Source organism: Diachasmimorpha longicaudata, chromosome 18 (genome assembly GCF_034640455.1).
Source record: "Diachasmimorpha longicaudata isolate KC_UGA_2023 chromosome 18, iyDiaLong2, whole genome shotgun sequence".
In the NCBI taxonomy this organism is placed as follows: domain Eukaryota; kingdom Metazoa; phylum Arthropoda; class Insecta; order Hymenoptera; family Braconidae; genus Diachasmimorpha; species Diachasmimorpha longicaudata.
This window is the reverse complement of record NC_087242.1, coordinates 4,931,578-4,953,126: the sequence shown is the minus strand read 5'-3', so window position 1 is coordinate 4,953,126 and position 21,549 is coordinate 4,931,578. Positions and strand designations below refer to the sequence as shown.

General features: G+C 41.4%; 1 protein-coding gene across 1 annotated transcript in view; it reads right to left on the bottom strand.

Annotated features, from left to right (window-relative positions):
• The window catches only part of LOC135171037 (acetylcholine receptor subunit alpha-like 1), a 58,153-nt gene that overhangs the window by 33,016 nt on the left and 3,588 nt on the right, over window positions 1-21,549 (bottom strand). Inside the window, exon 2 of the mRNA XM_064137322.1 lies at window positions 5,083-5,358. Within this exon, the coding sequence (XP_063993392.1) occupies window positions 5,083-5,340 (258 nt within the window). The 5' untranslated portion in view covers window positions 5,341-5,358. The remainder of the gene's footprint in view (window positions 1-5,082; window positions 5,359-21,549) is intronic.

Here is a 21,549-nt window from a genome sequence, read left to right as displayed (position 1 = left end):
CAAGATTTATAGTCAACTCCACTGAATATTTCATTCAAGCAGATTAGGGAATAATATTCAGCTTAATTCATTCGGTAACATTAACCGAATTCTTCTATCAACGCAACTGTTCCTCAATTGAAACTCGATGAACCCAAATTTCTAATTTAACTCGATCTGATTCATTCTAATTTGATTGAAGCGACCAAGTGGAGTGGAAGAGATGCGAGCGTTCTCTTCCCGTCCTTTAACCCAATTTTATTGCTTCGGACTACTCTACCCCAACCCGCAACTCATTCTCGCTGAAAGGGGCGTAGCGAGGGGAGGGGAGGGGTGATAGCATGTGTGGTTATATTACCCTCTACCCGCAACCTCGATGGAAATCGATATAGCACAGTTTGAAAGTTTCCCTGCGTTGAAAACTTGATGGCTTTTAGCCGAAATCATAATTCACAAATTTATCATATTCCTGGCATGAACAAAGGTGAACGATATTTCACGTACTTTTCTTGTAACAACGCCAACTAACAATTGTGTCTCTTGGATATATCACATGCATTCCTCAGTCCAGATGTATTCCGCTCCTATTGATTTTCCGAGAGAAAACATATAGTTATAACAAGGTGAGAATATATCGGACAATGTATCTTGAAATATATATTTTTCCTGATAAAATTAAATATTAAAATAATTGTGTTCAACCTAGTTAATTAGCTAATTGAAGGACAAGGTCCGCCAGCAGAACAAGGCAGCATTGTAAGAGAGTTGTAACACGAGAATGCTTTCATCGGGGCATTAACACGACAACTACGAGCTCTCCCTTCACATTTATAATTCTGCCACAAAGTTCTTTATTGCGGGGTACGTGCCACCCCCAATTGAACTATCGACATTATACCACCAGATTTATGGTCTCATGATGGACATTTTCCATAATACATATATCGAGTGAAGATGAGAATTGGCAAGATATTTTTTTCATACCGGCCCCGTATGAATTCCCACTAGATACATTTGACACATTGGCAACATTCTTTCCAAGGAGCGCCGGATTAAATAAATAATTGTGGAACAGAAAGACAAGGACCATGAAACTACGATGAAAGCCACCTCTCCCTCTGTAATACTGCTCATTTTTTCCCGGTCTGTGCATTGTCTTGAAAATCTTGGCTGAATGATATTCCGTTGTACAGCTCAAAGAATAACCATTCTTATTTTTATTCCATTGTTACGCCCCCGCAATAATCCCGGTCATCATCATCATAGCTGAGTCCTCCTTTTATTCCCTGAAATTACATTTTCCGTTGGGTTGCTAACTTCACAAAAACTTAAATCCAAGCAGATCAGCCCTTTGGTCCTCTTCTTCACCGTAATTCTCCATCCATTATCAAAATTAGCGGTGTGTTGTGAGTCGCCTTGAGCTACCGAAAAATGCATTCAACGGAGGATAAAATTCTTTTTTTTATTATTTTTAGCTCCCCAACGACTACGTTAGGTTAGAGTGGGTTCCCTAAAGTACTTATCGTACACCGCTGATGGTGAGTACTCAAGTTGATATTGCACTCCTCCCTCAGAGTCTCTCTCTTAGCCCTACAAGTGAGACGAAAAGCGGCAAGACAGGGAGATGGATTGCTCGAAGGTAGAGGGGCTGCAGGCTTCTTTTGATGTGAGCTAGTTAACTCAGTCTCCGGGGAGAGGAGCGATGGCGAGGCCTACGAGAGGCCGGAATGACCAATCAACAGGCGGAGTCCAAGCTCAATGGACTTGGGGGATGGCAATGCAGCTTTATCGATATCTACGTGTCCGGGGATATGCACTGGTCGTGCTAGGCGGATCAAACCCGACCACTTCTCATGAACACAAATCTTACAACACGTAAGACAATACTTAAAGATACGATAAAGCCCCATCCCAATAATTACAATGCCTCCTTTGAGAAGTTTCAAGTATTTCTCCAGCTATGGCTGTTCAGAGCTCTTTTCACATATTCAATATGTCTGAGTAAGAGGGAGTTCATGTTTTATGTTTCATATTTCGGGAATTCGTTTAAAATTCCGACATTCGCGTCTTGCTGTGAAGCACTTCAAATTGGATATTGCTTTAGATGATCGGAATGCCGATATAGCATACGAAGCTTTGGCTCTTCGATGGCAGTATGAGGTGAATCCTTGGCAGTGAGCATCAATTTCCATATTCCAGTGACTTCAACAATTGCAGATCCTCAACAAGTTCAGATCTTGATGGCTTCTAGGAGCCATACACGTGCACCTATTACGGTCTACTAAACGTGAGCAGAACAACGATATGACGAAATTCAGATCTGATAGGTAAAGTTAGAAGTTACTTCCAGACGCTTGAACAATTTGACTTTCAGTTGTTTCGAATTAAAGTTTATAAGATGGGAAAGCTCCGCTCATAATCATGTCTCTGATAGCAATAGAATCGTTATATTGTGAATTCATTGGCCCAATTCAGTTGATCTCCTATTTCGTTATCTCAAGACAATTCAGTAATGGTTTTCCGGAAATTAATGACACGACCAGAAATCCAAAAATTATCAGCAACTACCTATTACAATCTTAGTCGGAGAAAGCAAAGCTGAATAAGAGAAAAATCGTGAGCTTAACGAGCAAAAATGTCTCTTCGTTATCGCATGCATCGGGTAGTAATGATAGACGCAATCTGACTCTTGGTAATTCCACCGTGTCCCCTTACCCGCGGTAAATGGAAGACAGAGATTTATTTTCCATGAGTAAAAGGGAGGGGAAAGAGGTAACAGGAGTTTGGTGTCACTGTGCACAACTTGGTACGAAGAACGAATGGTGGAGAAATGTGGTAAATAAAGAAGGGGTTCCAAAGCGCGCTATACTGGTGGAGTTGAGGGACTTTCCAAGTGGCTTGTCTTAATTGGCTCCTCGAAAGACGAATTGCAATCGTGTTTCTCCTTTTTTATACTCAATTTTTTGCTCACTTTTCCCCTTTTCTACTTTGACAATTTTCTTTCATACTTGGAGGTTGACGATGGTATCCAGTGACGCGGATTCCTGTCGCCACTGGTTTTCATGCTTCAATGCGGAAAACAAGCGAAGCGATCATGAAGGCATTGGGTGGTCTTTCGATGCCACGAATTCATTGCGCCATTTTGAAATTCCTGAAAGACTTGATGATCAATATTGTTGATTATGAGGGCAATTGAACTGGCGGTTGAAGTTTCCAGTTGAGCTCAATTTTCGTAGGACACAAATACGAGGGATTGGCAGGCCGAAGCCACCAGCAATTTGGTAACATCAAAGTTAAACCGTTTTCTCATGCATTCGCCAAAAGTTTTCCACATTTGTACAGCTTTAGTAAAGCCGCAATTTGACAGCAAGTGCTCGTTAACGCAAACCCGTTACATCACTGAATCGGCCAATCAGTGTTGATGGCGAATAGCGCGGCTTAATTGTTTTAGTAATGAAGCTCGCTATCGCCAAACCGTAATCTTGAAAATCAAAATAAACATTGAAAAACGTAGCCAGCCGTTGCCAGTAGAACCGATCCAGTTGAATTAATTCCAGAGTTACCGAGATCAGGCGGGTCTTCGCCGGCATCATTTTCTCACTCCTGGGAATGTAATTTCAATGTCTACTCGACCTTCATCCGAACACGAAACCGACATCCAAAACCACTGAGATATGATGCTTGGGATTCTTTACTTTCATCGCAATCAATGTTTCAGCATCAAATAACCGCAGTGAAAATCTGGCCAACGATAGCATGACAAGGTAGCGTGAATCGTAGCGAAAATAGTGCATATAACTTTTAATATTTTCATGAAATAAAAAAGAACGCCCGAAAAACTATAAACCGCATTGGCGTCATTACATTGGTGAGCATCTGCCTGTCGATAAAAATTTGTTCTCACCGATTGGTGCTGACGAGCGTGCGGCCAGTCGGCAAAGTGCGAGCAGAATCGATACAAAACTCTCAACTCTATGCTTTCCTCCCCTTCCTATTTCCATTTCTCCCCACCGGGCATGAACATACACAACAGTTTTCATCCTCATTGTATCTGTAGATATACACAGCCATACTCTCAGCATAAAGTATCTGGCTGAATGTTCTCTCATATTTTGCCCTGGATTATCGATTATTCTCTGGGGTGCATTCACATGCCAAGTTCTTTCACCAACTCACTCGCCCAGCATTCATATGTCCCTCTCTCTCTCTCTCTCTCTCTCCGTCTTTCTCTTCTCAATGTGAAGCTTTCATCTACTGTAAACCAGAGCCGACGACGCGTCCGACCGTGAGCGTGAAAAGCCACTGGTGGAGGCCCCAGACACGAAACGGCTGTGACTACTGCGACTCACTCGAGCGCCAACAAATCTAACACATTCGTTACTCCCTCACCCCTTGGTAGCCTGGACTCACACCAAACTCAACCTCACGATTTCAACTCGTCCACCTAACATACATCCGTACAGTTTAGCCACCACCACATTCCGATACCGCAAAACTGTCGGATAGTTTAGGGATTGTTCTGTGAAAGAATCATTTGACATCTCGATGTGACTTGCCAAGAATGTCTTGAAAAACTACGTTAACTCTTCTGTCAACCATCTGTCCCGCCAGTCTTGAGCTTTCAATTTCTCTAGTTATTTCCAACAATATCAATCACACTTAATGACAGTGTAAGCGATGATTGGAGGCTAGTCATGTATGATGACTCAGCTTATCTTGACTTGATATTTTCTCAATGTCAATTATATGTTTTCTAATGTATCGTATTTCACGGTGCGAAGTACGATCCATTTGAAAAATTTGAAACATTAAAGCTAAGCTTTTGAACCTCGGATCTGAACGGAGCACAATTTTCCCAAGAGTGAAGCTCTATATCAACGCAAAATTTTCTACCGCAAACATTGAAGATGTGTAAGCAGACTTGTCGATAATAAAGCCCAGCCACCTAATCCATTTGAAAACACATTCTCATTCAAGAAATTTCATTGCTGACCCAATCCCCCCCTCTCTCTCTCTCTCTCTCTCTCTCTCTCATTATTACGATATGTAAATGAAGTGAACATAAGGTGTAATATCTTTATTAATACTATGATGAATACTTACGACATCGATGAGTTGAGATAACCTCAGTCCCATTTTGACAGTGAGTCGATCGCTGTTGTTACCAACTGGTCGGATAAGGCGATTATAGTTTGACAATAGATCATCGTAGAGTCTCTTAGCGTCAGGATTGGCGCTCGCACTTGGTAATGGCACTGTGAATAATGAAATAGCGAGCGCCATCGCCAGAAATCCGCCCAACCTGGACCACAATCGCCACCAGCCTTTCCCACCGTCGTCAGTCCAAGCATCCCTGACCATCGTACGCCGTGTCCACCCCTGGAATTAGATCAAGTGGGGATACAAATTAGTAATTTGTTGAATACCGGCAGCAGGCATTAAACAACTAATTTAGCAACTATTGAAAACTAAGGATTTAAATATTCAACCAACGTGTCATTGAGAAATCCCTCAGTAGTCCTCGAGTATTAGACACCGATAGATAGATAGACTACCTCTGCTCGAGTATGTTCGCTGACAATGGTAAGTGATTAGGTAACCCAGTGGATTTACCTCGCCACCTTAACTCAAGATCTCGAGATGCCTCGGCTTTGCCGCCGTCAAGCCACATCCCGCTCAATATTTCGATTCATCTTCCTTGAACTTCAATTTCATAATGAGAATGATGATTTATCGGGAGATAGTAGCTCTACCCACTGCAATCAACTCATTACACCGGGTCATCGCTGACTGCTGAATGCTTTGTAAATTTTCCGAGTCTATTGGTACTAATCGATAGATGACCTATGATACACCAAATGCCTGTTATTCGCCTAGGCTCGGTAGTTTACACTCTGGCAATGCCGAACTGTAGGGTTGCCACAACGATTGCTCTGTCTCTCGGTAAATTTACGGTTACTAAAGAGTTAGAGAAAGCGCGGGGGGAGGCCAGCGAATTCTGGCGACACGAAAGGGGAATTTGTTCGAGACATGGAGAGGGTGCTCTTTGCTTGCTGAGCACACACTACACTGCGCTTCTACCGACGAGTTTATCGCAATTGGCTGGTAATCGATACTCAACTGCTATTCCCAACGTCAAATCATTCTCGATATCTGGAGATTTCCAGATACAATCACAACGGGTTTGTAATCCCTCTTAGTGTTTCCAATCAGGTTTGTGGCAATGGAATGTTTATCGGGTGGAGATTAAAGGGCGATCGATTTATTCTCATTGAATTGTTAATTACCGACTGTCAGGGAGTTGAAAAATATCACTTATCGGAATTGATTTATTTCACGTGACCCTTTGTACTCCTTACGAAATTTTTCAATGTTCCATCTGTCGATTAATCATAATTGAAATTTATTTTAATTTTTTTCGGCGGACTTAGAATTGCTTTTCATCAGCAAAAATGAGTTCCGATAATTCATCTTGCACTCTCTTCGAAGCACTCGGAATTATCGGTGAATTTCCAATGAATTATTTTCGTAATTTAAATCAAAACACAAAACCCACTGACAATGCGAACCCGCGTGAATGTGTCGTCCCGTGATTATACTGTAACGTTAAGCCATGTAGCCTCGATAATCGTATTTTACGGTTATTTTAGTAAATAACAGTTTGCATTGGCCAGTGCTGGCTCGGTTGGGGCTACTGCAGGCAAGCGTGAAAAAGCAAAAAGGCAATGGAGGCAGGCGAGGGGTGCTAGTGGCTTGTACTGGAATTTCGGTCAAAATATCTCGGTTTTCGACGCATTGACATTATAAATGCCAAGCTCGTTCGAGCACAAACATTTCCAATTCGCTTGCTGGACCTTGATGAGCAAATAAACCCTATTTTCGTGGCGATCAACCGCATAATTCACCAAAGGCTTTGCTATTTATTATCCCCTTTGATTTTCGAATGTATTCGTGAGGGAAAGATACATAGAGTAAATATTTCACGCTCAGTAATCGGGGCTGTAAGGGAAAAATAATTTCTTGACACTTTCTCAATGATGACTTTTCTAATAGTTCCAACGAACACACAAAACTTGTCTTGAAATATTTTTCCATCTGTTCTCCATCTCCGGTTTTCTCCGTCAAACTCAACTTTTCTCCTTAATATTTCTTCATTTCCCTTTTCCCTCTTCAAGAATAAAACGAGGGAACATTAATTTTCACTATGGCACTCAGTTGCTGCCCTTTTCTGGTGGTATAGTACGTAATGAGGGTTTTTATGGGTTTTATTTTGTTCCTTTGGACATTCAGTTTTATAAACTCTCGTGAATAAGACACGTAAGAATAAGAAATATGAATGGAGCAGTATTATATCGTTGCAGCCATACATGTGAATTTTTTTTTTCCTCGGTATGAAACAAGCATCGGACCTGGGCCGAATGCCAGACTATGGTCCCCCCCCCCCCCCCACACACACACACACACAGAGTTATAAGATTCCACTCGTTTGGACTTTCTTTCTCTTTCGTCGGCAGTTCTGCCAACACGACCAACCAATCCTCAGTTTCTCTGCCCAGTCTCACCGCAGAACACCCAACCGGAGAGGATGATGCAGTAAAAAAAATTCACGCTCACGTACATCTCCACTTTAAGGGTGGAGTAGACCTACGTGCCGAGAATACTAGGGGATAAACAGAGGGCGTTAAATTGCCGTGCCCTTTTTTATGTCTTCTTTTCTTATAACAATTTCTGCATCTTCTCATATTTTTACCTTTTCTACATCTTCGGTGTTTTTTTAGTCTTTCACAAGCAGTTCCAACTTTACGGAATGTATTTCTGATCCTCGGCGTTATGCAAAGTGAATTTTCAGAGAGTTTGAGAGGTTGAAAACTCGATTGCGAAAATTTGGAATTTTGTTGAACATCAGTTCGATGGGTTTTAGTAGGTTTTTGTTGTACCCCAAGTCTTTTTTTTCCGTGAAAATTGTGGTATGACAAATTGTAAAAATTTCGATTTTCCGAGTCGCAAGAAGATAATTTGATAATTCACTTCGATTTATGGCCATTCAATTGGTCAGGGTTCATCTGGTGATTTCCGGGGGCTCCCGGAGGCTTCTAAATTCGATTTTGACGAAAGTGCATTTTCCGAAAAAGGTCTATCATCTAAAAAAAACCATTCACGATATTCAGCTGTGATTCATACCCGTATTTACGCATTACCAACTGAAATATGACTATCTAATAAGATGGCCACTGGTGAATGAGATGAGGAAAATGTGGTGGCGTGGCGCGACGAGAGAGGGGTGGGATCCACGGGTACTGTTATCTTTACCTTCCGGCCGGTCTGTTAGATAAAGCTCTTGGTCATTATTAAACCCTAACCTTACTCTCCGTAAGCTCGGGGCCAAAATCATTGAGTTTACTTACTCCCTTACCACCCCTCCGCTATTTCTCGGCTGCCCGACTAATTACCAGGAGTGAATTTGAAGCCGGTGCTTACCTCTGCGGGGAGGGGGTTCTTTTATTCGCTTCATCGAGCAACCATTGGATTTTCTATGTCATATCAAGTGAGATTAGGTGAGGACATGTGATTTTCTTAATTACTTAAAGTAAGAAGTGGGTGGACCGCCATCGTGAAAGTTGGTCATGACAATTTTTCTTCCCGCAGTTGGTATAAATCCGAAAATTCCACAGAACTAAAAGTTAAATGTCCAGAGGAATGATCATTACCGCATAACAATGGAATAATGGACTTTATTATAAGTGGAATGCTCATGAACGCAATGTGTGTGTCGTTATCACTGGGCTTTATGTACGAGTGTGAGCATTGTCCAACTGGGGCTGAACCACGTCGGTTAATTTCTGGTATATTTCGTACAATCCTCAATAAACAGAGACACGTAATCCCATCAACCAAATAGCATAACGATGGTCCGATCGATGAATCCCGGAATTTCAAGGTAAAAGTCTCTCTCGGTTAAAAAATAGTTGTCATCTATTGAAATAGGTGGCTATAAGGATTATTATTTCACCAAGAAGTTATTAAATTTGAGTGTCATTGTCGAGATAAAATGATAAATACTTTTTCTCCATAAATCATTGGGGAAACTTTTTGTTCTAATGAGTAGAAATACCCAAGATATTGTCGGACATGAGGGAATATATTATTCAAATATATTTCGTGGATGTGGATCCGCTAAAGGCTTTATTTCCCTATTATCAAGGGTTGTTGTGCTTCTCTCACCCTAAATCGGAAGGCGTACAGACTCATCGATAAAATAGCTGGTCTGGTCGTGCATTCACAATCCGTCAGCCTCTCCCCCTTCCGGCCTTCCGCATCCCCACTAGCGGATTATAATTACTGGAAGGAGGTTGATGCCATTGACCACGCTTGGAAACTCGTTCGAATGAACAAAAACGCGTGGGCCCCAGGTGTATATTTATGTGCACATCGGTAAAGTCACGTTTGAACGCCTACCAAAACCAGTGACCTATTCAGGGTGGAAGCACAGAGCTCATTCATCAGGGCTGTAAAAAAGGGATGAATACATGAGGTAGGAATTTTTCTGAGACAGAAGAATTTTTTTTTAGTCTTTGAAGAATAATGTTTTTTTAACTTTAAATTTATTATCCGCTCTCAAAAATTCATAGCAATCCTATGGAAAATAGTAACTCCTCGTCTCTGTTTTCTCCAAATATTTTAATGAAAATCATCGAGGAGACGAGACAACGAACATTTCAAGTCCAATCGAACGTGATGTCACAACTATCAGTCAAACGGCATACAGAGCACTAGAGTGGCCCCAGGTGTGCAGTTTGTCAGGCGTTAGGTCCGGTCTGAGAAAGCGGGAACTATAATGGGAGCCAATAATGAGCCCTAGGCCCGTTACATTCATCAATCGACGAACATGTCCATAACCCCTCTATCCCCCAGTCTCTCCTTTCATTCGGGATTCGAACGATTATACTCTCACACCAGGAAACAATTACCCTAGCCCGTTAATTCCATGCGGTGGTATCGCGTGTTCTAGGGGGAGGGACGGGCACATCATCCCCTGAGTTATCGCGGAAAATACGGAATAATCCACCGAATCAATGGTGTAATTCGACAGTCACGCCTGAACAACATCGTTCTTTGTTAGGCGAAGAGAAAAATAGAGTAGAAATTACTGTGCGCCAGTCATTTTTGTGGAGGGTCCGGGGAATAATTGACCATTGAATTTTTTATTGGAAATGCGAGAGAAGTTATGGTACTGGCTGGAAAATTTTGTCGCTGCATCATACTTCTACTATGTCTGGGAATGTGGACGAGATGGAAAAAAATTCATGTAGATCTTTGTACGAAAAAAAAAATTGAATGGTAGGATAATTTGCTGCATTTCCATCACTGCTGTACGTATATTCGCTGACGTAGGCTTGTTACCCAGCACGTCACTCTAATATAAATTCATTTCCCGTTGTGTCAATTATTCTCCTGCAATCCATGAGCACGCATGGCCTAGCTCGTATATGTTGGTACGTGTTCGTTTTGCCCTTACGTGGAGCAAATGGGAGCTATCATCCTGCGCGATATGCCATTGAAATACAAATCACTGGTATTGTGTTTGAATTCGTTTGGATTTTGCATATCAGATGCACAAGGTTTTTCCGTCAGTTGGGCATATTGTTTTGGGGTGACGAGGGAAGGGTGGGGGGGGGGGTGAGAATATACTCTGGGACGGGGATCTTCTGCGCCCTTATTTTTCCTCCTCAATCGCTCGATGAATAACAATTTTGTGATTTTGGAAAATCAATTCTAGACGTTACGTTTCGTTTGTGATTCCCCTTTTAAAGTATTTGAATTACCATTGTTCTGTAAGAATGATCCCTGAAGGTTATCGCCAACTATTCCATCATCGCCCTCTCCAAATCAATACAGAAGTCTAGCAACAGCAGAACTGTCGTGTCCTGAACGAAATTAGTTTATCCATATGGATCAGAATTGTCCCTCACTCCAGTTGGAGTCGTTTGCCAGGCCCTCCCATAGATCACTAGAATCCCAAACTATCGGGCCACGAATCCTCCACTCGTATTCTCGCGTGTTCGTGTTACCCGTTTGCATATCAATGGAAATGCCGGAGCCAGTCGCGGCTCAGCCATTAAATTATCAAGCAGGTGACGATGCTTCAATGTGGCTTTCTTTTTTTTTCCAAGTGAATTCGTGAATGAGTAATTGCAGCCTGCATTGTAATACGACATTTGGCACGATCAATAGAAACTGATCATCGTTGGAACTGCGGTAGAGTGAAAAATATTATTGTGTTTCGTATACTTTAATTTCAATTCTCATATGTTATTTTTTATCATTTTATTGTTCACGTGTAAACGTCGATGGAAAAATACTATTCATCAAATAATAATAATGATAATAATAATAATAATAATGCATGATATACGGTAAAGAAAAAGTAACTCACAAACTGTGATTTATCACAATTAAATTGGTTTTTTTATAATCAAGCGGGATTTAACAATCGCACAATTTTTAAAATAAACATTAGATCATCTCTTTTCAAATACCAATAACCCTATCCGTATAATCCCCAGACATCAAAATCCCCGCAATAAAAAAATCTCATTTCATTCCATGACAAATGATAATTCAAATACCTCACTAGGTCATATCGTTCTTTAATTACCTCGAGCCGATTTATCACAGAGACTTGTTGGATGTTTTCGGTGTGAATCAAGGAAGAAATTATATACGCTATTCCGCCGGGTTAATAAACAGCAGACGTAGCCCACTGAGATAGCGAGTTGTATTTCTCTCTCAACTTAAAAAAATTATTTCTCCCGGCTCTTTCATCGCGAATGATGAATGGTAAATGCAGACGGAGGAAAGTAATAATGAGATTTGTATATTTTCAAGTGCGATTGAATTCTTCAGATAATGCTAATTATTAAATGAAGGTCTCGACGATGATACAGAGAAATAATATCAGCGGACAATTATTTTTCTGTTGCTCTGCACTAGTCTTGGAAATTTTTCCCCCTTCGATTCAATGTCTCATTCACTGGAGACTAATCAAATTTTCCACGAAGCGAACTTTAACTAACGAGACTATTATACCTCGCTGCTGGTGCCATGTATTTACCTCTTCAGTTGCTTTCCTCTACCCACACTCTATTTTCCATCGATCTGCTCTATATTACATTTTGTTTCGAAAGCTGTACTGATTCGCTTGCACTATCCCTGGTGCGACAAACGTTGGGGGAAATTGGGAATTTTCTGGTGGAGTCAACTGATTTTTTCATTAATATATGGTAATGGATTGAATTATTCGGGGTCTTCCAAGGGAGCGAGGGATGATTTTTAATGTTACAATTTCGGGCGGGTTTTGAGAGACAAATGAGAAATGGGGAGTAAAAAAAATATATTGCACTGTCATTAATTTTGGAACAGCATTAGAAAGGCGCATTAATTTCAAGGCATAAGATAAGATAAATATTTGCTCTTTAGAAGATTGAACAAAATATTTACATAAGATTGAGAAAGAAAATGAAAATAAGCTACTTCAAGGAGAAAAATGGATCGGATTCTGACTGAACATTTCTGGCGATATGAGACGGTAGGATGAACCAGGGGATGAGGTTAAAATTGTGGAAATTGAAGTTCCGATTAGCAAGTGAGACACGAGGAGTTGCAAATCTGCCGCTGACGAAGGTTCTCGTGGTGAAGCTCGTGACGGCCAGGAGATTGCCATTAATTCGTTCGTTTCCGCAAATATGCGAGTACTGGAGACCTTGCCCGCTCTCTTCACAGAGGAAAAAAAACGGTTTTACTACTCCCTTCCGCTACTCTGTGGTCACGTCCTCGTTAACTCTGACGTCGTAAGAAAATAACGCACAGATGTAGGGGAGCCCAAATGGGAAAGAAAGATGGGGAAAAAATGAGGTGGCGTGGCGTCGTGGGGGTGATTTCCGTATGAATGAAAACCTGAGGAAAATGGGACATTGAATTATTGTCCCTCGGTCTGGTACATTGATCTTGACGCCCGAGAGTCAGATAAATTGGTGAATTCCTCGGAGGCGTCTCGGTTCTCGTTATTTGAGAAGTGACGTCTGCTTATTATCCGAATGTTGAGTGTTTTTTTCACTTCAGAAAATACTAGTTCAATTGAAGAAAAAAAAATAGCGCTTCCCACTTTTTCCTCTATGCAGATGTCACCAAAATTTACATTTTGGTAATAAATAAAAATTTCTGCCTCTCCACTAATCGTAAATAAATTATCGCGAGGACAATATCGAACTGATAGACATCTTTTGCTCCTAGGACCCCCGTCATAAGGCCACAGACACGTATCATACCGACACAGTATACAATATTAACGCAGTTATGTGAGTCACGGGGGTACACGACCGCAGCCGCAGCCGCATCGGTGAAAATTATGTAAAGCGTGTCTCGAAAACTGAATACACCTAGAGAGAGACTGCATTCAGACGAACGCGCGCTGTATACTGACAGGCCAATTTCTGTAAGAAACCAGGAAGTATAAAAAAAATACGGGTGAAAAGAGAGAGCCAACGAGGCAAAAGAAGACGTGACGACGAAAAACGTCGCTAACGAGTTACATCCAGCCAGTGTGTGTGTGTGTGTGTGTGCGCGCGCGAAGGCGACGTGGTTCACGTTGGTAAAATGGCAACGACATCACTTATGTGATTCTTCAGTACCCTTTGGCGATGGCAAGAGCATACCCTTTTGCCCCCCGTTCCCTTGAGTTGCGATAATGATACAGCAAAGAAAACACTTTGTGACTTAAAACCCTTCGTAAATTTAATTTGCGGAACATTTTCGTTTAGCGGTGGTGAATGTAATTTATTTTCAAGTGTGGAGGAATGATGATTTCAGGAGAGAGCGGTTTTACGTGTGAGGAAAACAGAAAAATAATATGTGCATCTAAAGTTATTAAAAATATTTGCATTTCGATGATTATTCGCTCTGCAGGACATCTCAAATCCTGTTACAATCTGTCAAGGACATAACAGGTTGAAAATTAACGTGACAAGTGGCTCTCAATTCCTCTTAAAAATCTATGAATTTCGACATGTTATACACATGCCGTTAAATGGAGTTAAATTTGATTCGTCCAATGAAGTTGTCAATTTTCATGGTTTTTAGTTGACGAATTGATTGCTGGCGAGTAAAGCACGATATTTGATGGTGTACGAGGTAAAAGTAAAGAGTAAACCCCCTCACCCCTATAGGGGAGGTGGAGGGTGGGAGGAAGCGAGTTAGAGCAGCTGCTGCAGCATTTCCGGTGTCGCTGGGCGCGGTCGTAACACACCCGGACATGCCGGCGCGAGTTCGTGCGCTCTCGGTTCAACTCCCTCTGCCCCTCTTCCTCCCTCCCGTACGCCTTCTCTCCCTCGCACGCCAACCCTCCCAGTCAGTATTCAGGAGAATGGACCGTAATGCCTGATAAGGGATGGACGCCCACATAAAGTCTATTCCTACCGTTCCACAACGTCTCTTATACAAACCCCAGTGGCCAACGCCGACATTTTGTGGATGAATAAAAAAGAGTGAAAAGTGAGATGCAGAAATATAGAAAAAAGTGGGTCAGCAAAATGTTTTTTCCTTCTTTCTCAGCCAAGATTATGTTGTTGAGACATTTATTCTTGTGTTAACTGTTACACAAAGGAGGGGGAGGAATTGGAAATTTGAAGAAGTGAAAATAATAAAATCAGTAAATGCGAACAAGAATGGGCATGGCGTACGTTATATCTATTTAATCCCAGTAAAATTTCATCCGAGGTAAATAAATTTCCCAGCAGGCGTGGCAGTGACTTTGGAAAGGGTTGCAGGTGGGGTTATACCCCAGTGTATGGAGAGAGAAAAGAGGCGAAACGAGAATGCCCAAACTATACCATACGGATGAAATGAACAACTGGGTTAATCTGAAACGTCAACCTCGTGGAGAGGAGACCGAAAGTCAGAGTTACACGCGTTGCTGTAGTATAGACATAACCGAGGACGTATGGACTGTTTGTGGTTGGACTAGGACTGCGGTCAGTGACGAAGAGCAACGTGGATTTATCTCTTTATGGTCGGGGTCTCATTCATGTTAATGTCCAGGAATATCATTTTAGTCGGGAGTTTTGGTTATCTTGTGCCACTGAAAAACATTTTCAACCACTTTAATTTCTCATATATTTGAGTCGATGAGTCGACTTATCTTGCTGTATCACTCCGCTACTGAAAAATCAAATTCTAATATTTGAAAAATCATGATGAGCCGAATTCTTCTTCAATAATTCAGTTCAAAATGCCGCGATGAGGTGATGAGGGACATGTAGAGGTTTTAAACCGACCTATTAACCAGTAATTATTCGGTTATTACGTGTTTGGAAAATTATCGGGGATCATCCAGTCGACTGGGCGCGAGACCTCTCATCGATCCCGATGGCCAACAATAGCTTCGAGGATCGGGACAGCCGAATCAACACGAACGAAACGCGATTAAGTGCCATTACTCTGTCAACGCTCCATGCTTCACAGCCATTTCTATTCCCTGATATTTTTTTGTCAACCAATTTTACAGAAAATTTCACCATTTTAATTGCATTCTCATCAAACCTGGGGCCATGGAAAAATATGTTGACAATAATAGGCGAAAATGGAGGGACTAGAAATTTAAGTAAATGTGAATAACAATAAAGGTAAATAGAATGCTGTGAATGGAGGAAAAATATTCAACGCTAGATAGTCAAATAAATGAAGTGCGGCTCATTAGTCGATTGTTTCAACTGTTTTGATAGGAAGTTACAGCAGCGTTTTCCAATGGGGTCGGAGATTATAATGCATGTGGCTTCTGTTCATCGTGGGTGTTATTTATTGTCGATATTCAAGCTAGGGATCTGAATATCAAGCCAATTCTGCATCGCGTCACCGTGCGGTTTATGATTTGAGGGATAATTGATAGTGTGATATTATATTTTGTGATGATGGATTATACCATATTAATAATGCGCTGTAATCCTTGGGAGATATATTTGTTAGTCAATAATTGTAGTGACTTTGGGGATAGTCATTGGAGTTAAAATTTCAAAAGGAAATCTCAAAAGTTACTGTTCACGCAATCTTGCAAAGATTGCAACAATTCCGCTAAAAATTTGTAATTGCTAAAAAAAAAATTCCACCGTCAATGAATCGACATTTGGTACAGCCAGCCGGTGAAAAGACTTGGAAAGCCTTTCCCGGATATTGCATAGGCCGTGCGAATAAAGTGGTGAAGCATAAAACCGCACACAAAGTACGCAGAGAGACAAGTGGAGGAGGCGATAAAAACGCGTTTCACCAAGTTATTGCGCGTTGGAAATACAGACATCACCACCAACCGTAAATATTCCACCTATTTTCCGGCGGTTTGAGCTCATCCTTTGTCTCGTCTACCCACACCAGTATCCCCAGTCACTCGCTTTGCCCTCGGCCTTCGCCTGGTGGCCAACCGTTGTTACATAATTCAGTTACGATTGGGGAACAAACTTGTGGCTAGATACGAGCGCGAATCACTTAATTCACACGACGTGCTTCACTCTTCAATTCTGAGTAGAAGAGGGACAACAATCCATCGTCGCTCTCACCGCCTGTTTTCCTTTCGGAAGCACCTCTGGCCTCTCGAGAGACAGAGAGAGAGAGAGAGAGAGAGAGAGAGAGTGGAGGTCTCAAACTTTTTAATTGTATCACGTTGTCTGGCCGTTTCACTCAACGACACGGACGTCGGTGAATTTATATCAACGGCTGGAGTACTTGAAAATTGGATGTCGAGGGGGCTTGCGCTGGCACGTCAATTTCATTAATTTTCGGATGGTGATGGACCTGTTGACGGAGCTTGACAGATGATTTCGTTAATTGATCGTGGCGGTTCGTTTTACAAGCTGAGAAATTACTGAGAAAAATGATGGAAACCCAAAATTTCAGTTCTGACTTGTAATTGTCATTGAATTTGACAACGGTCGTCTATTACATTTGGAAGGGTAATTTTTACGCTTCTTTTCTACTACTCTTTACAGAATATCTCTTCTTGTGGTACCAAGGGAAAAGTTCAATAAAAATTATGCGAAAAGTTTGGCAATTCTGGAATTTTTCTGGTGTAACATCACGTGGTTGGATTAAGACCAGTAGAATAGGTCAATCTTTGGGCGAACGCTGAATAAGGGAGAAAAAAAAATTCAAGAGAATGGAAAATTGAAAGAGCGAGTTCCAAGGGGTGACAGCCAGTAGACCTATCTCCGTAGACTGAGGGTGGAATACGTACGTGAAATTGTTTCGCTTCAGGGGCTTCCAGTGCAGCCTCAACCTTTACCCCCGACTCCTCTCGCAGAGTAATTTAGCACTGCCTAGCTAATGGTCGCCATTACTCTTCGAGATTTCGGACCGAGGTCCTCCAGGCCAGGGAAGCCTGAATTTTAACATTTTTTTTCGACCCTTTACTGAAATTTATCACACCAGTCTCGCCGACTCGCAAGTTGATTTCGCTGATTTGTCAGCCTTCAGGAATTGATTGTGACATGTGAGTCAATCTTTAGTTTTATCGTATGGCCTACTCTCATCTTATTATCGGTAACATATTTGTAGTCATCCCAAAGAGTTAATATCATTTTGATCGACTCAATTTTTCCGAGAAAAAAAAACCCATGCCAGCAGACAGTGCACTAAGAGAAAGAATTCCGAGAAAAAAAAATAATAAAACTAGAAAAGACAGTTTCGCGCATCGTCTCGTTAATTAACGACCCGTTTATATCTCGGTCACGTAGTAACAATGAGAGTCTCTGCACTTCTCTTCTCCCTCCCCCCTCCGTCCCTCGCAATTTTTGCTTTATACATTCCCAGTTTACTTGGTAGTCCTTGGGGAGCCGAGACAGAGGGAGCTGATGATATAGTTTGAGAAACCTTGTTGCACACGCGACGTGAAATATTCAGAGGACTCAGGGAGCACTTGGCCGGATGCTGTTTGCGGTCGTATCACAAGTTGATTAATAAATGTCACTAATTAGCAAAGTACGTTAGTAATACAAATTCAGAAGAGACTTTGGCATTTGGAATGAGTCAGTGGAGTTGAAGAATATGTTGATATGGTACATATTTGTCGTAACTCTATTTTTCCACGTTGATAGATGGAGTCTCAGCTCTTTATTTTTTCCCTCGCTTGGGAGATTTTTACATTCGTTATGAGAAACATAATGACTCAAAACCCACGGCTATTAGAGCTCAATTCGAACGCAAAGGAAGCGAAGACAGGTATTAGGGGTTTTACATTGTTGTATTGTACTATCCATCTGAAGGGCACAATGTCGCTCTAGATATAGATGTAGAGACATTAACCTTTCATCTTAATCGACCAAAATCAGAGAAAAATATAACTCCTAATCCATATCAATTAATTAAGCTCTTTGGTCTTCGGCATATAGCCAGCCAGGGCAAGAGAAGAAATAACGCTACAACACGTACAATGTTTATTTCAAGAGTTGTGTTGGTTTTCAAAGGACTACCTGTACCAGCACAGTGACCTGTGTTATAAAGGACTAAAGTGGGAGAACACCAGACACGGGCATTAGAGCCTCCAACTGGCGCATCCAATGGCTTTTGAGTCTCGACAAAGTTACTCCGGCGAAACCGTGGATATGGAACGCTTGAAATTTTGTGTGTGCAGGCGTTGTGCCCTCCACCCGCTCCCCACCCCACCACCTCCCTCCTTTACCGCGCCCCAACCCTTCACCCGTTTCTACCTCGATTCATCGTTGTATATTCCCTCGCCTCACTCCCCTCTTTTTGGCACAGAGCTTATCGCGAGAAGCCCGTGGGCTATATACTACAGCCAGTTTCGAAATCACTTTCCGGAATGAAGCCCCACGACCTCGAGCCCTTGATGAGCCAACATCCGTACACCTTAGGCAAGATTTCTGGTCTTATGAGAATTTCCCCGCAAGTGATTCATGCCTGGATAAGTAGTTACACCTGTTTAAGTCAGACGGCTTGACATTTTTTTAGCCATTGATTGGAGTACATGAAGTGCGGGGCTGGGGACAGAGGGGAATTCTTCATATTGGATATTTTTATTGCACCAATAGAATTTTTATAAAATCAAAAATACTTATTCATATGTCAAGCTATTTCTTCAGCGCCACCAACATCCGGAATGAAATTTACCAAAAAACAGTGAGAAATTACAATTACTCGGGTTCCGTGAAGCACAAAGTTCTTCATCAAGGAATTTCTGGCACTTCTCATTGCTCACTGGAAAGAAAAAAATCCTTATCCGGGCAAGTCTTTTTCACCGTCTTAGGAAGAGCAGTGGAAGGGGCAGAGACGGGAAAACGAAAATGTTGGAGGATGGCAGCATCACTTGAATCTACACCAGCTACGTAGATGAATATCATGAATACGATGAATAGAATTTTGGTGTTAATTCCCGGCTTAACGGGGAAACGCCCGTTATGTCGCCGGTTCCTTCATTCCGCTCTCCTCGCCTATAACAACCGTTGGGGTTTATCCATAGAGGGACTATTCTACTTCCGCTGTCCTTCTTCGCCTACCTCCCAATCGGTGAAGAGCCACGTTTCATCATGTTCCTGGGTAAACTCTAATTACTGACTAGCCGGCCAAGTGGAATTGCTGAGGAAAATGCAGTCCCGAGACTTACCAGGGGAGAAATCATCTATAAAGATTCTAGTAAGAGTCCTACAAAAAAAATAAGAAAAATACTTCAAAAATTTTCCATCCTAGGACCAGAACTGTTTTGCGTTTTAATGGCCGATACGCACTTAACTATAAAAGAATCAGGATCACAAAACGATTATTGGATTCTTGACGGAGATTGCTTTACAAGGAATACTGCAGCAGAAGCGATCAATATTGTCAATCGCTCATAAATTGCGAAATAAAAAATTATTCTAGGGAACCAAAGCGGGGATAAAAATTTTCTCGTGACCTAATGAAAAAAATATCATCCGATTATTGATGACATTGTCGATAATAAAAAGAAGGTTATTAAAAATAATTATTAAGAAATCGAGATTGAAATGAAGAGCATTTTTTAACTGAAAACGTGTTATTTGAATACTTGAAAAAGTAAAAAGATTTAATCAAAGAAAATTTCAATTAAAACGTAGAAATTTCAGTGTTTGAGGAGAACTTTGACTATTTGCTCAGGCTTATACCGTTCTTCCCCATTAATAACCAATTTTCATCAGTTAATTACGTCTCTTTGGCCTCTGCCATTTAAAATATGTTTAATAGCCCGTACGAAACTTCCCCAGGTATTTTATCACACAGGGAAGATAAGGGGTCTCTCGTTGGTATGCCCGTACGTAACGCTATCCCGATTTTCTCTCCGCATCGTGCAGCACAGGTCGCATAGTTTTACAAACATTCCAGGCTTGTCGGCTGGGAGACGAAGACTAAGAGAGAGAGAGAGAGAGAGACGGTAATAACCCGCGGGGCCGGGCTTTGGTGGTTCGGGTGTTTCTAAATTAAAATTACCCTCGCAGTGGGTTAAGTAGCCGCAGGCATCGCGACTATGGTCCGCTATAGGTTGAATTTAGTCCACAAGCTTAGTTATGGGTTATTGCTTGCAAACGTTGTCTTTTTTACTGGCACCGCAGTCCATTTGTTTTCTCAATAGGCTTTTAGCTTCTACTACTGAGAGCAATTGCCGGGATAAACTATTATGCTTGTCGCTAAAATTTTTCCAGCTTTCTATTTATTTTCAATAGTCCTTGATGAATGCTCATATTCGCAAATCGTATGGTAATGAGGAAACTTCAACTTAAGGACATAAATAACCCTGGAAAATATATCATCCGGCTGTTGTTGTACTCTAATCACACTTCATTATACCTGAAAATCAAGAAAGCATTAAAAATGTTCACACGTGTGTACATCCTCTCCTCTCCCTAGCCCAGACACATATGCAAAGTACCTAGAACGTGAAGGAGAAGAAAAATGGAGCGTTACGAAACGCCCGGACGACATGAGAGACGCGAGCTTTTATTGCCTGTTAGATAGAATGAGATACACACTGGAGGGTCAACTCGAGCGTTAACCCATCTTGCATTCTACCCATCGCATCATGGAAATACTGTTGGTATATGCGCGCTTGTGCGGTCAGCCGCGAATTATCGTTTGGAATACGCACCAGTGATCCCATCGGTGCAGAGTACACTCGCTTTTTCATAACCCCTCGACTGACCCTCTACCGAGAGCCACTCATCCCACTGAATTCCAACAACAAAGCTCAATTTTATTTACATATTTATATAAATTTAGTTTTATTCACTTGTTCGTTCTACACTTTGTTTTTTCGAAATTCTTCGAGGGAAATCCAATTTTCTTCACACAGTTTTACGCACTTTTGGCGTAATTTTCTGATGTAAATGTATTACATAGTCTGGCTTTTCCTTTGGAGGACGATGGGTTACAGAAAAAAATTGTTTGTTCAGTGAATAGAATAAAGGATTCTCATTGATAGATAAAGTTATACTATTACAGATCCTTAACAAGAGAATTGGAGGGCATATTCGACGAAATATATTTATAGTAATTTGTCATGGG